The sequence below is a fragment of the Myodes glareolus genome, chromosome 7 (assembly GCF_982192425.1).
Source record: "Myodes glareolus chromosome 7, mMyoGla1.1, whole genome shotgun sequence".
In the NCBI taxonomy this organism is placed as follows: domain Eukaryota; kingdom Metazoa; phylum Chordata; class Mammalia; order Rodentia; family Cricetidae; genus Myodes; species Myodes glareolus.
In genome coordinates, this window is record NC_142032.1 from 52,500,194 (window position 1) to 52,512,618 (window position 12,425).

At 50.9% G+C, this 12,425-nt stretch overlaps 1 protein-coding gene across 1 annotated transcript in view; it reads left to right on the forward strand.

Annotated features, from left to right (window-relative positions):
* Fads2 (fatty acid desaturase 2) overlaps window positions 1-8,390 on the forward strand; it is a 38,736-nt gene extending 30,346 nt beyond the window's left edge. Inside the window, exons 8-12 of the mRNA XM_048457828.3 lie at window positions 4,671-4,768; window positions 4,936-5,032; window positions 5,547-5,626; window positions 6,323-6,448; window positions 6,807-8,390. Of these exons, the coding sequence (XP_048313785.3) occupies window positions 4,671-4,768; window positions 4,936-5,032; window positions 5,547-5,626; window positions 6,323-6,448; window positions 6,807-6,858 (453 nt within the window). The 3' untranslated portion in view covers window positions 6,859-8,390. The remainder of the gene's footprint in view (window positions 1-4,670; window positions 4,769-4,935; window positions 5,033-5,546; window positions 5,627-6,322; window positions 6,449-6,806) is intronic.
* Window positions 8,391-12,425: the final 4,035 nt, after the last annotated feature.

Below are 12,425 nucleotides of genomic sequence, written 5' to 3' on the forward strand. Positions count from 1 at the left end.
ACTCCCTGGAGGCAAGAAATCTAAAATCCATTGACAGCAGCCTGGGGAGTAGGGGTGGGGACCCAGGCCCCTCCCCTTAACTGGTAGATGACCAGGTTCTCTTTGTCTCTCTTTGCATCATCTTCCTTCTAGGCCTTTTTGTATCTGTGTTCCCGTGTTCCCCTGTTTTTAATGTGTATTTGTGTGTGTGTGGGGGGTGCATGTATATGTATAGGTGTGTTTGCATGTGTGTGCATGTGGAGGCCAGATGACAACAGTCCTCGTCACTGTTCAAGTGACAAGACACCATGGCCAAGACAATTTATAGAAGAAAGACTCTATTGGGGATTACAGTTTCGGAGGGTGAGGGTTCTTGACCACCATGGTGGGGAGCATGGTGTAGGCAGGCAGGCATGGCACTGGAGCAGTAACTAAGAGCTCACATCTTGAGACACAACTATGAGGCAGAGTGTTAATTGGGAATGATGTGAACTTTTGAAACCTCAAAACCCATCCCCAGTGACACAGCTCCTTCAACAAGGCCGCACCTCCTAATCCTTCCCAAACAGTTCCACCAACTGGGAACCAAATATCCAAATGTATGAGCCTCTGCAGGGGCATTCTCATTCAAACCACCACAGAAACCTCACTTCCTTTGAGGCAGGGTCTCGCACTGACCTGGAGCTTACAGATTAGGCTGGCCTGTCCAGCAAGCCCCAGGATCTGCCTGACTCTACCTCCCCAGCACCAGGATTGCAAGTGTGTGCCATGGTGTCCAGCTTTTGTGCATAGGTTTTGGGCATTAAAGTTACAAGCACTTTACCAGCTGAGCTGTACTCCCGACTTTGTTCCTTTCTCATAGGATGACACTCTTCCTGTTGTATTAGGACCCCTGTGGAATGACCCTGTGTTAATGAGTTCTGTTAGCAAGGACTTTAGCCATGTCTAAAGACATTGCCTTTTGAAGTATTGGGGTTTAGAATGTCAGTCTATGAGTCTGGAAGGTGTGTTAGAGTTCTCTAAAAGAACAGAACTGATAAAATGAATACACGCGTGCGCGGCACACGCACACACACACACACACACACACACACACACACAATTACTGGAGTGGCTTACAGGCAGTGGACAGAGTAGTACAGTGGCTCTCTCCTGACAGAAAGGCCAAGAATCAGGTAGTTGTTCAGCCCATGAGACTGGATGTCTCAGCAGTCCCAGTTTGGTGCTGGAGTCCCAGAGGATCCCTAGAGAGTGGATTCTAACATCAATGAAGGAATGCCACAGCAAAAGGATGGATGAACTTGGCAGCAAGAGTGAGGGTAAGCAGGCAAAAAGCAAAAGCTTCATTCTTCTGGGACTCCTTTTGTTGATTCCAGATGTAGTCAAGTTGACAACCAAAATTAGCCGTCACAGAGGGCATGTTCTACCTAAAACAATAGGCTTAGCAGTCCCTCCAGGGATGGGGAAGGCTGTATGTGGGTTTGAGGAGGCAAGCTTGGTTTTACATAGAGGTACAACTGTGATTTTTGTACAAGATGAGTATCTAACCATGGTAGAGTAAGCTCTAGGGAGTAGTTCCCACAGGCAGAGACTTAGCTGGGGTGAAAACATGGTCCCTGCTCTCAGGAGAGAGCAGGCAAGTGCACAGCCCCTTAGTGTGTGTTCTTAGCCTTTTGAAATCACATCGGTGGCTGCATATGGTGACGCACACCTTTAATCCCAGCAGTTAGAAGGCAGAGGCAGGAGGATCACTGTGAGTTTGAGGCCAGCCTGGTCTAGTAGTGAGTGCCAGGCCAGTCAGGGATACAAGATAAGACTATCTCAAAACAAATAACAAACAAACAAAAGAACCCCGCATCAATGAAGACAACAGCAAAGTTTCACAATGAGAATTACTGAGACTGAAAGTTTGTGCCTTGCCCGGTATGACACCAAGGGACATAGTGAACTCCTGATGCCACATCCTTCTACCCACATTCCCCATACTGAGCCACCTCACTTTCACACAGCAGTCTTTCACACAGCAGTGCCGTATATCGTAGGGTGTCTTAGAGCTTCTCTCGCTCGCTGGCTCTCTCTCTCTCTCTCTCTCTCTCTCTCTCTCTGTGTATATGTGTGTGTGTGTGTGTGTGTGTGTGTACCACATCCTAGGCATATGCACACACATACACATGCACACACACAGCTATTGTGTTTTGTGCTGTTATGAGCATTGCAGTTACTGTGTGCCCATGTTTGTGGCAGCTAGACGACAAACTTGGGTGTCATCCATAGGAACACCATCTTCTTCCTTTGAGTCAAGACCTCACTAATTAGGCTAGATTGGCTGCCAGAGAACCCCAGCGGTCTTCCCGATCCTGTCTCCTCAATGCTGGGGTTACAAACACACATCACCATTCATGCAGGGGATCCTGGGGGATCAAATTCAGGCCTTCGGTTAGGAGAAAATGAGTCACCTTTATATCCCTAGATCTATTTTTTTTGTGTGTGTGTGTGTGTGTGTGTGTGTGTGTGTGCGCGCGCGCGCTTCACAAAGAATAAAGCACCAACTAGGAAGAGCAGGAAAGGAAATCAAACCATGTCCCTCAAGAGCCAGGGGACTCTGACAGGCTCCCAGGCCTTGCATCCAGAGCAGCTGTTCTGCTGGGCCATTGGCAGTATCTGGAGACATTTATGATTATCAGATTTAGCAGTGCGAAGATGATGCTAGCCTGGCATCTAGCCAAGAGGTGGTAAACATCCCACAAAGCCTCATGGTGAAGAATTGTTTTGTACCGGTACACACCGTGGGGGCTGGGAGACCCTCGCCTTGAGAATGGAGATGAGAAGCCCTACGAGTCTGGAGGAGGTGCTCATGATCCAGCACAGGCACCTGCAGCACTGCCTGGAATACTTTTCAGACCCCACTTTCCTGGAACTGATGATCCGAGGCAAATTACCTTGGTAGTCTCCCTGTTGTTTATTCAGGCTTTCCATACATTTATGTATTTACTTACTAAATTTTGAAATAGGACCTCACTATATTGCCCAAACTAGCCTTGAACTCACAATCTTCCTGCCTCTACTTCCCAAGCCATATCTAGCCGTAGCCATGCTGCATTTCTCTCTCTCTCTCTCTCTCTCTCTCTCTCTGTGTTTGCCACATCCTATGCACATGCATATACATACATACATACTTATGCACTGCATTTATGCAGTAGATTAAAGTGGGGTCGGGGATGTGACTGGTGGCAGAGTGCTTGCCTAGCATGCATGAGACCCTGAGTTCACACTCAGCCCAGGGTGTGAGGTCGGAGGATGCTCGAAGTATGACCAGAACTTGCTGTGCCTCCTTCTCTTGACCTAAAGCAGCACCTGGTCAGATATGAGGATCTTCTCTTCAGCCACTTCTAGCTGTTGCATCTGTTCCTACCTCGACCCTCCTGACATGCTCATCCCCTTTCCTACTCAGCTGACAGCACTCTGATCACCTGGGATGGCGCTAAGGACCAGCCTCAATTCCTTGCAACCAAGAAAGCACTGATTAAGGCCACCCTTGTTCTCTAAGTCATTCTGGAATCTGCCATGTTGTCATCATCAATATGATCATAGTTTTGTTCTCCGTTTTGTGCCTGAACTAAGTCACCAGTTGCCAGATTCTGTTGTCATTTCAAGGTCTTTGGTTTTGATTTTATCTTTAATTTCATGTGTACGAGTGTTTTGTCTGCGTGTGTATCTATGCACTGCCTGGTGCCTGCAGAGGCCAGAAGAGGACATTAGGTCACCTGGAACCAAGGTTATAGATGCCCATGAGCCTCTGTATGGGTTCTGGGAATCGAACCTGTATCCCCTGGAAGAGTAACCAGTGCTATTATCCAGTGAACCAACTCTCCATCCCTTCTGCAGGGTTTTCCCATTCCCTCAGGCCAGTCCTTGATGAAATAACTTTCTGTGTAAGCATAGGCTGGGCACGAGCATTTCCGACTACCAAACAGAGAGCTGAGTCGGAGTGCTGAGGCAAGAGGACTTCTGGATCCTGCAGAGCTCTATGGCCACTTGGATTACATGGGAGGGTCTTGTAGCAGGAGATGGGACCTGTTTGGAGCAGAGGTCATTGGTTGCAGAGGCATGAGGACCATTGGCAGGAGAGCAAGCAAAGGGTCCAGACACGTGGCTTGAGTGGCAGAGGAAGTGGAGAGACATGGATCTCTCTGCAGAATGACTGCTTGTGAGCCTGTGACAGATGGTAGCTTAGGACCTTGCTACCAACTCCAAGGAGGGGCAAAATGAGGAGGGGGAGGGCCCAAGAAAAGAGTTCACTGACCTGGGCCGGATTGCAGGGAGGGGCGCCTTGTGTCTGCCGGCCCTTTTCCTCCTGAGAAAGGAAGGAAATCCAGGCGTAAAGGCTGAGGGTGGCCCGTGACTGACCATATGTTGGGAGCTCATTACAGTCCTCTGAACCTACTGGCTACCTGCTAGCCAATATCCCATTTCTTTCCTGAAACTGACCATGCAAACTCGATGCAAACTGGTGGGCTTAAGCAAGTGTCGGACTGTGTATGGCTCAGTGTCCCAACTTCCCAGCAGCCTGCTGTGGTTTCTTCTGAGCACCTGTGCCAAGGAGTGAGCCGTGTGTATACATGCCTCTGTGGTTAGGTACACCATGCCAAATAGGGTAGGGCGGGTAAAGTCTAATCATGTTTCCCCTACAGGACTTGGCCTGGTCCATCAGCTACTATGTGCGTTTCTTCTACACCTACATCCCTTTCTACGGCATCCTGGGAGCCCTGGTTTTCCTGAACTTCATCAGGTACCCCAGCTTTGCTGGCTCACCCTGTGCTTCTAAGAGCACTGACTCTGTGATATAAAGCCTGTGCCTACCTGCCGTGGGGGTAGGGTAGGTACAGCGGGTCTGTTATATGTGGCTTCCCTTCCCTACCCTGAGGCTGAGCTGCAATGAGCTGCACTGTCTTCTAGGTTTCTGGAGAGTCACTGGTTCGTGTGGGTCACTCAGATGAACCACATCGTCATGGAGATTGATCTCGATCACTACCGGGACTGGTTCAGCAGCCAGGTGAGGGACCCAGCAAAGCCCGGACCCCATTGTCCGTGCCTTCACCCATACTTGGGTACTTCGGTGGATCTAGGGCTATGTTGGGCTTCCCTAGTTCTACTTGTAGTCTGTTGGCAGCCTCTGAACTAAGCAGGAAAGGGTGGTGGGAAAGATTAGTGGTGCGGCTAGGCTGATGCTTGCCTAGCATGCATACAGTCCTGGGTTTAAGCCTAGCACCCAGCAAACCCAGTATGGTGGCCCACACCTATACTCTTAGTTCTTGGGACGTGGAGACACAGGATCAGGAGTCCAAGGCCAGACTGAGTTACAAACGACTCAGAAGAAAATACGAAAGGAATGGCAGGAATCTTCCAGAGTATCCTCGGGGGGTTTGGGTGGGCCGAGGCTTCCAGGTAGAATGGTCTGACTAGAGAGGTGGCCCTGAGACCCTGGGTAAGGTAACCTTTATGAGGTAAGTCCAGGTCCTTTGGCTTTCTTCTTATCCCCAGCCACTTATCCCCTGTCCCCTCTGCAGCTGACAGCCACCTGCAATGTGGAGCAGTCCTTCTTCAATGACTGGTTCTGTGGGCATCTCAACTTTCAGATTGAGCACCAGTGAGTGTGGCCCAGCAAGGTGGGGGTGGGGCGGGGAAGACAAGGAGTGGGAGGGCAGTGGTCACCAGCCCACAGGCCAAGGGTACCCATGCGGGTCTATCTTCTCTCATTGGCAAGGCCGCTGCACCATCTGAGAACACAGTTGAGCAGGAGAGGGGGGGTCTCTCCTGTGTGGTTGCTCTGCAGATACAAAAAGCGTGAAGACCATCTCTCAGTCCTATAATGCTCCCAGGGTAGAGAACCTCACTCCCACTTTATTGACTGGGAAACCGAGGACCTGATCGATAGCCTATCTGGTACCTGGGTGGCTGAAGGACTGTCCCTAGTGCATCTGCCTTTGTCTCATCGTTTATCATTCTTCTCATCGTCTCCCATCTGTTTCTTATTTTTTTGAAGCTGGGAGTTGAACTTACAGGAGTCTCCTGCCTTGTCCATCCCATAATGAGACTACAGGAATGAGCCATAACACTCAGACCCTTGTCTCTGGCTGTGCAGTACCAATAAGGCTTTCTGGAGTGTCCCTGCTCATAAACCGCCCCTCTGTGCATCACTAGTAGCCCCTGTAGACAGCTGGTGGGAGCTGCGTAGTCTTATCCGGGTTGCAGATAGGGCCTCAGACCTGCCTGCCTGGGCTGTAGGGAGAGGTGGAGAGCATGGGGCCCACCCTGTACTCACTCTGCCTACCTGCCCCCTCAGCCTCTTCCCCACCATGCCACGGCACAACTTGCACAAGATCGCCCCGCTGGTGAAGTCTCTCTGCACCAAACATGGCATCAAGTACCAGGAGAAGTCACTGCTGAGGGCCCTGCTGGACATTGTGAGGTGAGGGGTGGGCTTGGCAGGTGCTAGGACTCTGAGGCACAGGAAGGGGTCAGAGGTGCTGCGGTGGGGCTGAGTAGGTGAGAGATACATGCAAGCCTTACAGTAGAGACTCCAGCTCACAGTAGGGACTACTGACCTCTGGTCCACTCAGGGCTGGAAGAGGACCTCCTCTCTCTCCTTGCCCAGGGGTTTCCCTGGGGAACATTAGCCAGTAGCCCACAGCCCATGTGGTAAGTGGCAAGCTCTGGTCAGTAGCTGAGATGGGTAGCATGACCTCCTTCATGTCCCACTGCCTGGAAGCCTTGGCCCTTTTCCATCCTGGTTCCTGAGCCCTGGTCCTCTCTGTGTGTCTTTACAGGTCCCTGAAGAAGTCTGGGGAGCTGTGGCTGGATGCCTACCTCCATAAATGAAGCTGCAGTCCTTAGGGCACCTGGGGGAGGGGCACAGTTGGAGTGACGGCCAGAGGGAGGGGAGGGCTTTTGTTCTGAAGGGTTCTCATGAGACTAAAGTGTTCACTGGCTCACATTCCCCATACTTGGTCTTGCATCCTTTCTTGTTCTCCCCACCACCCTATTCTATCTCCCTTTGTCAGTCCTAGCCCTGTGCCCTCTGCCTCTGCCTCCCAGGCCCTTCTCCCAAAGAGCGGGAGAGAAGTGGCTGAAGCAAGTGGTTGCATCTCTGCAGCTAACTTCTGCACCGAAAAGGTTCCTGGTGTGAGACTCTGCTCTTGCAGCCTAGCCTTCAGACCTTCATCCTCACTCCCTTGTCCCCATAGACCCACCTGGGGTCTGTGGAGCAGGGTCCAGGACTTGGCTCTATACTCCCTGGAACAGGGTCCAGGACTTGGCTCTATACTCCCTGCCAGCCTATGGTCTGGCTGTTTGGGTGAAGACATAATTTGTGTTCTGGGTGTCCTTCCCTTGACTAGGATTGGAACATAGGGCCTCCCTCTGACTGCCCAGGGCCAGCTTGAACTTTGAGGCCCAAGGAAAAGCTCTCCCATGCCCACCATCACAGCTCCAGGCCCTGGGGTTGTACAGGTTCTAGTTCACCGTCTACCCAACTCCAGAGACCAAAGGGACTGTCCCTTGTGTGGGCTCAGCAGAGGTGGTGGCCAGGCTGAACTAGGGGACTGGTCACCCTGGAGTCTAACCTATCTCCCACTCCGACCAGATGCTTCTTGGTCAGACCTTTTTCAAATCCTCCGGCCAGTCCCCAAAGACTGGAGAATGTGGACCTTGCAGGAGAGCCCCTGAGCTGCCCTCCCCAGGACAGGGTGACCAGCACGGCCAGCATGGCCAGCACTTGACCGCTCACTGGTTCTTTCCTATTTTTACAATCTTGTTTGTTTGTTTTAGATGTTGTTGTGGTAACATTTCCTACAGAATGCTTTTTGATAGGAGGGTAAGAGAGGGCTGGCTGGGCTTGAGGGTAATCCAGATGTCCTTTGCCAGGCTCTCCCAAGGCCCTTCGGGTAGAGCTAGGCTTCACCATCCAGGCCATACTATAAGCTGTGGCTTGAGGCTACTGCTATCAGGTTAGGAGAAACAGGAGTGTGTGTGTGTGTGGGGGGGGGTCTCTCAGGAGGGCCACTGGGAGTACCCATCAAGGATCAAGCAAGAGGGAAGGGGAGGTCAGGAAGGCTGAGGGCATGAGGGACGTGTGAGGGCGGGTGGGAGGGGGGGATGTCTGCTGGCTGTATCAGGAAGGGGCCCATGCTGTGTCATCCTGAGATCTAACTGGACTAACCAATATTTAAATTGGAAAGAGAGGCTCAGCCTGCACTGGGAAAGCCCTCCAGGACCCCCAGCCAAGAGAGACCAGCTGCTTGTTGCTCCACAGAGGCAGAGAACCTGTAAGAAGCTAATCATGATTTGTATCACATTGTTTCCCCACCTCTACTTTTCTTGGGAAATAAAAAAAAAATGTAATTTTATTCTTACTTGCCTGTAGCTGAATAAGAACATTGGATGGCTAATGCTCTTGTACGCTAACGTCATGGGTAGCATGGCTATGGTAATGCGTGGATGTGGGTATGGAAGGGAGGCACTTGCCCCACAGGAGAAAGGCCTGACTGTTAAGGCGAGTAGCAAACAGAACCCTGATCCTCTCTAGGAGAGGCAGTCAAGGTTCTGGAAACAGAGGTGTCTATTTTGTGTTGCTGTGCCCACGTGGAGGCTTGGTGAGTCTCTATAGCCTGGGGAAGGCCTGTAGCATCCCAGCCCTGGTTACTGTTCACACATAGGGGACTCTGGTCTTAGGTCTGTCTGATCTCCAGCCTGGGAAGCCAGAATAATCTACACCAGAGGTACTTGCCCCGTTCACCCTGTGATTGGACCCATGCTGCTGCTCTCTGAGCACCCATCTCTGACAGGCTCAGCAGGCCATGTCACTCCAGATGTGTCAGGGAAGAGCAAGACATCAGGCACATGGTGGCCAGCACTCTAGCGGTTCTTCGATGCCCTTATAGCTGCTCCCAGAAAGGCCAGGGAGAGCTCCAGCAGAGATGTCATCCCCATGGATGACCAGGACCTAGTCAGAGAGAGACAGGGATAGTAGCCACTGTGTGGGAATGGTTCCCAGTGACTACACTGAAGCTGGGTGGAACAGGGCCGGGGTGGTAGACATTGTCACTGATCCACTGAGTGGCCCTGGATGAGTCCTCTGCCTCCTCACCTCCAGGACCCTTGGTGCCACAGTTTCCACACTGAAGAAAAGAGAGGCTTTGGGTAAAATGGCTCCAAGGCTGCTGATTTGTGTTCGTCCGCACAAGCCCTGACCTCACCTGAGTGATAAGTCCACTGGAGACCTTGGAGGTGGCAGACTCTGGTGAACACATCCTCGCTACTCACCCATGCCTTTCTTCCACTTGCTTGGGCAAGCCCTGCCTGCTGGTGTAGGAGTTCCTTCTGTTTATGTGTTGCTTTCATTGGTTAATGGATAAAGAAACTGCCTTGGCCTAGTTGATAGGGTGAAACTTAGGTAGGCAGAGAAGACAGAACTGGATGCTGGGAGGAAGAATGGCAGAGTCAGAGAAGTCATGGATCCTCTGCATGAGATGGTTGCCGGTTAGAATCTCTGGTAAGCCACTGCCACGTGGCAATACACAGATTAATGGAGATGGGTTAAACTTATATGTAAGAGTTAGCCAATAAGAAGTTAGAGCTAATGGCCAAGCAGTGTTTTAATTAATACAGTTTCTGTGTGGTTATTTCGGGTGTAAGCTAGCCAGGCGGCCGGGACAAACAAGCATGGCCCTCTCCTTTGCATCAGCCTGTCAACTGTGAATCCAGGGTCTATGGCATCTGACACCCAGAGATCTGGGGAGCAGGAGGGTGACTGAAGGGAACACTGCAGGGCTGGGTGGTCTCAGCTGTGAAGATACCAGGGAAATCTAGGCCCACATCCTTGAGCTTGTATTGTCTCTGTGATAACTACCTCACCTCACCTTACACACACTCCTACCTCTTGCCTTGCCCTTGAGCACTACCTAAGGTCCAGAGCTGAGGATGGTTGTACCTGTTCCTCTCTTGTTACAGGACTTGGCTGAGACTCTTGACCAATATCCCTCAATTTATTGGTTTCTGTCCCCTACCAAAGTTACAACCCTAATATTTAAAGCCTGGAGTTATCAAACCCTAACACCTCCCAGGCCAAGGTGCTAAGACCAGAGCAGGGAAGCTGCTCAGCCTGAATCAGCACAGTGGCAACAGATGACTCAGAGCATACACGGGGAATCTGTGCTTCTATCCCAGTTAGCGAGGCTGGTTCTTCCCCTTACCCCACCACACCAAACGTCATACTGTACAGGAGGCCCCACGGGTAGAGGCAGACAGTGGGGTGGTTAGTCCGGGTGGAGAAGTAGATAAGGAATAGGGTGCTACTGAAAACTGTCCCTACCAGCTTTGAGGTAGAATGAGCATGCGCCAGGCATCAGACCCCAGAGGTGGGACTGTTGGAGCAGCTTGGATATCTGTGCATGCACATCTGTGTGTATAGCTGGAGGCCCAGAGGGGATCAGCAGCTTCACTAGTTCCTCATACATCCAGCTCAACACGTCGGAGCCTTTAGGGCCACTTGGGAGGAGGGGGTGCCCTTAGCAAGAAGGTTTGGAGCAAAGGTTGCAGCCAGTTGGGCTAGCCTGGGCTACCATGCTGTGCGCCCATCGAGGCTCAGCTGGCTTTGCTGTGCTGACTTGGGAAGGCCTGTAGTGAGGAGAGCTGTTGCGAGATGGACCAGACAGCAGTGGGTCCTCACAGATCATCCGATGACCTGGGAATGGACCGGAGGAAACTTCTGTACATTTCTGGACACCAATGTTCTGTTGATGAATAGGATTTTACATTTCTAGCCAGACTGGCTTCACAATAAATGGAACACATAGCCACCCAGTGTTTCAAGACCAGAACATCACAGTCGTGGCCCTACTGCCTTCTGCTGTTATCGATGCTTTTCTTTGGACTTTGAAGGCACGGGGGTCTTCAAACCATTTGCTTCAAGAGTTAATGAAGAGAACCAGTAACAGGAAGCAGGGCTTGGAAAGTATTGAGGTCTTTAAGGACACAGTCTGTTTGCACAGTCCTTTCTCAAGGCCTTTATCTCCCCACTGCCAGCCACACCCACAAAGGCAGCACTGGTTCCTATGAGCTGGCTCCCGGACTTAGCTGTCGGTGGATTGAAAGAATAAGCCCTGGCTTCTCCTAGGAAACTTTATTTCTTGACCTAGGACTGCTGTATAGACAATAAAAAAAAAATGGGTAAAGTGGGGTCTTTCAAAGGTGCCACCAAGGCCTTTTCCATTGATAAGTATGGTCTATGATCTCAGCATCTTTGCTCTGAGAAGCATACAGGTAGGAAAGTGGGACTCAGGTGAGTGGAGGTGACCCACTGCCAAGAGCTAACATAGATGACAGAGAGGAAGAAGGGACAGTAATCAGCTCCAGGAAGAGACCTAAAGGTTTCCACGATGTATTAGATAACTGGATTTGAAGGGAGAACGCACTCCCCTGAGCCCCCACTAGGGGCAGCATGAAACATGGTCCACACTGCAGTTGTGTGGATACCCCTGGGTGGTGCTGCAGGCTCAGTGATGATTCCTCTGAACAGGATGTCCTCTAAGCATGTCAGAAATATCAACAGAACGGTGACTGTTTGCCAGTGTGGAGACAAAGTGCTGCCAGACAGTATGTGGAGGGCGAGCCCTCCTGAGCCCTTCCCGAATTGGCCACACCTATGTGGCACTAGGATTTAGATGGAGAGGTGACTTCTTGAAGTGGGAACAGTCAATACAGAAAGACGGTGCTTTTGAGGCAGGAAGTAGTTTCTTTCTAATGTTAGGGCTTGAACTCAGGGCGTACACATGCTAGACTAACAATCTTCTCACTGAGTTACATCTCCAGACCCTTAAAATATTATTATCATCTTGAGACAGGGTTTTATTAAGTTACTTTGGCTGCATTTGAACTTGTGATCCCCCTGTCTCAGCCTAAGTAGCTTGGTTTACAGGTATGGGCACAGTCTTTAGAAGCGCCTCTCACAGGATAGTACCTGAGGAGGAAAATGAAGCAAAGGGCTTCTCTCGGGGCACCAAGTAGTTAGCCCAGGGGCATGGGATCATGTGCATAAGATTTAGAAATACACTTCTGAGCCCAGCCTTTTGCTAGGAGCCTTCCTGGGACATCATTTTTATTTCTCACCACTTTGGAAGTGATACTTTAGCTTTGAGAGCTTGATTCCTTCCCTGAGGAAGCAGCCTTAAGTCCTCACACATGCATGACTTAGCCCTCACCCCCCACCCACCTAATCTCAAAGAAAGGGAGGTAGAAGCTAAATGGAGTGGATCCAGGTGGGTACCCAGCAGATGATGGTTCCACCTACGTCTGCTTTCCTAGCCTTCTCCAGGAGGCACTTCCCTGGGCAATAAGGGCACAGGGAGCTTTCCATTGCCTACTGCAGGCCTGGGAGGCAATGTAAATGG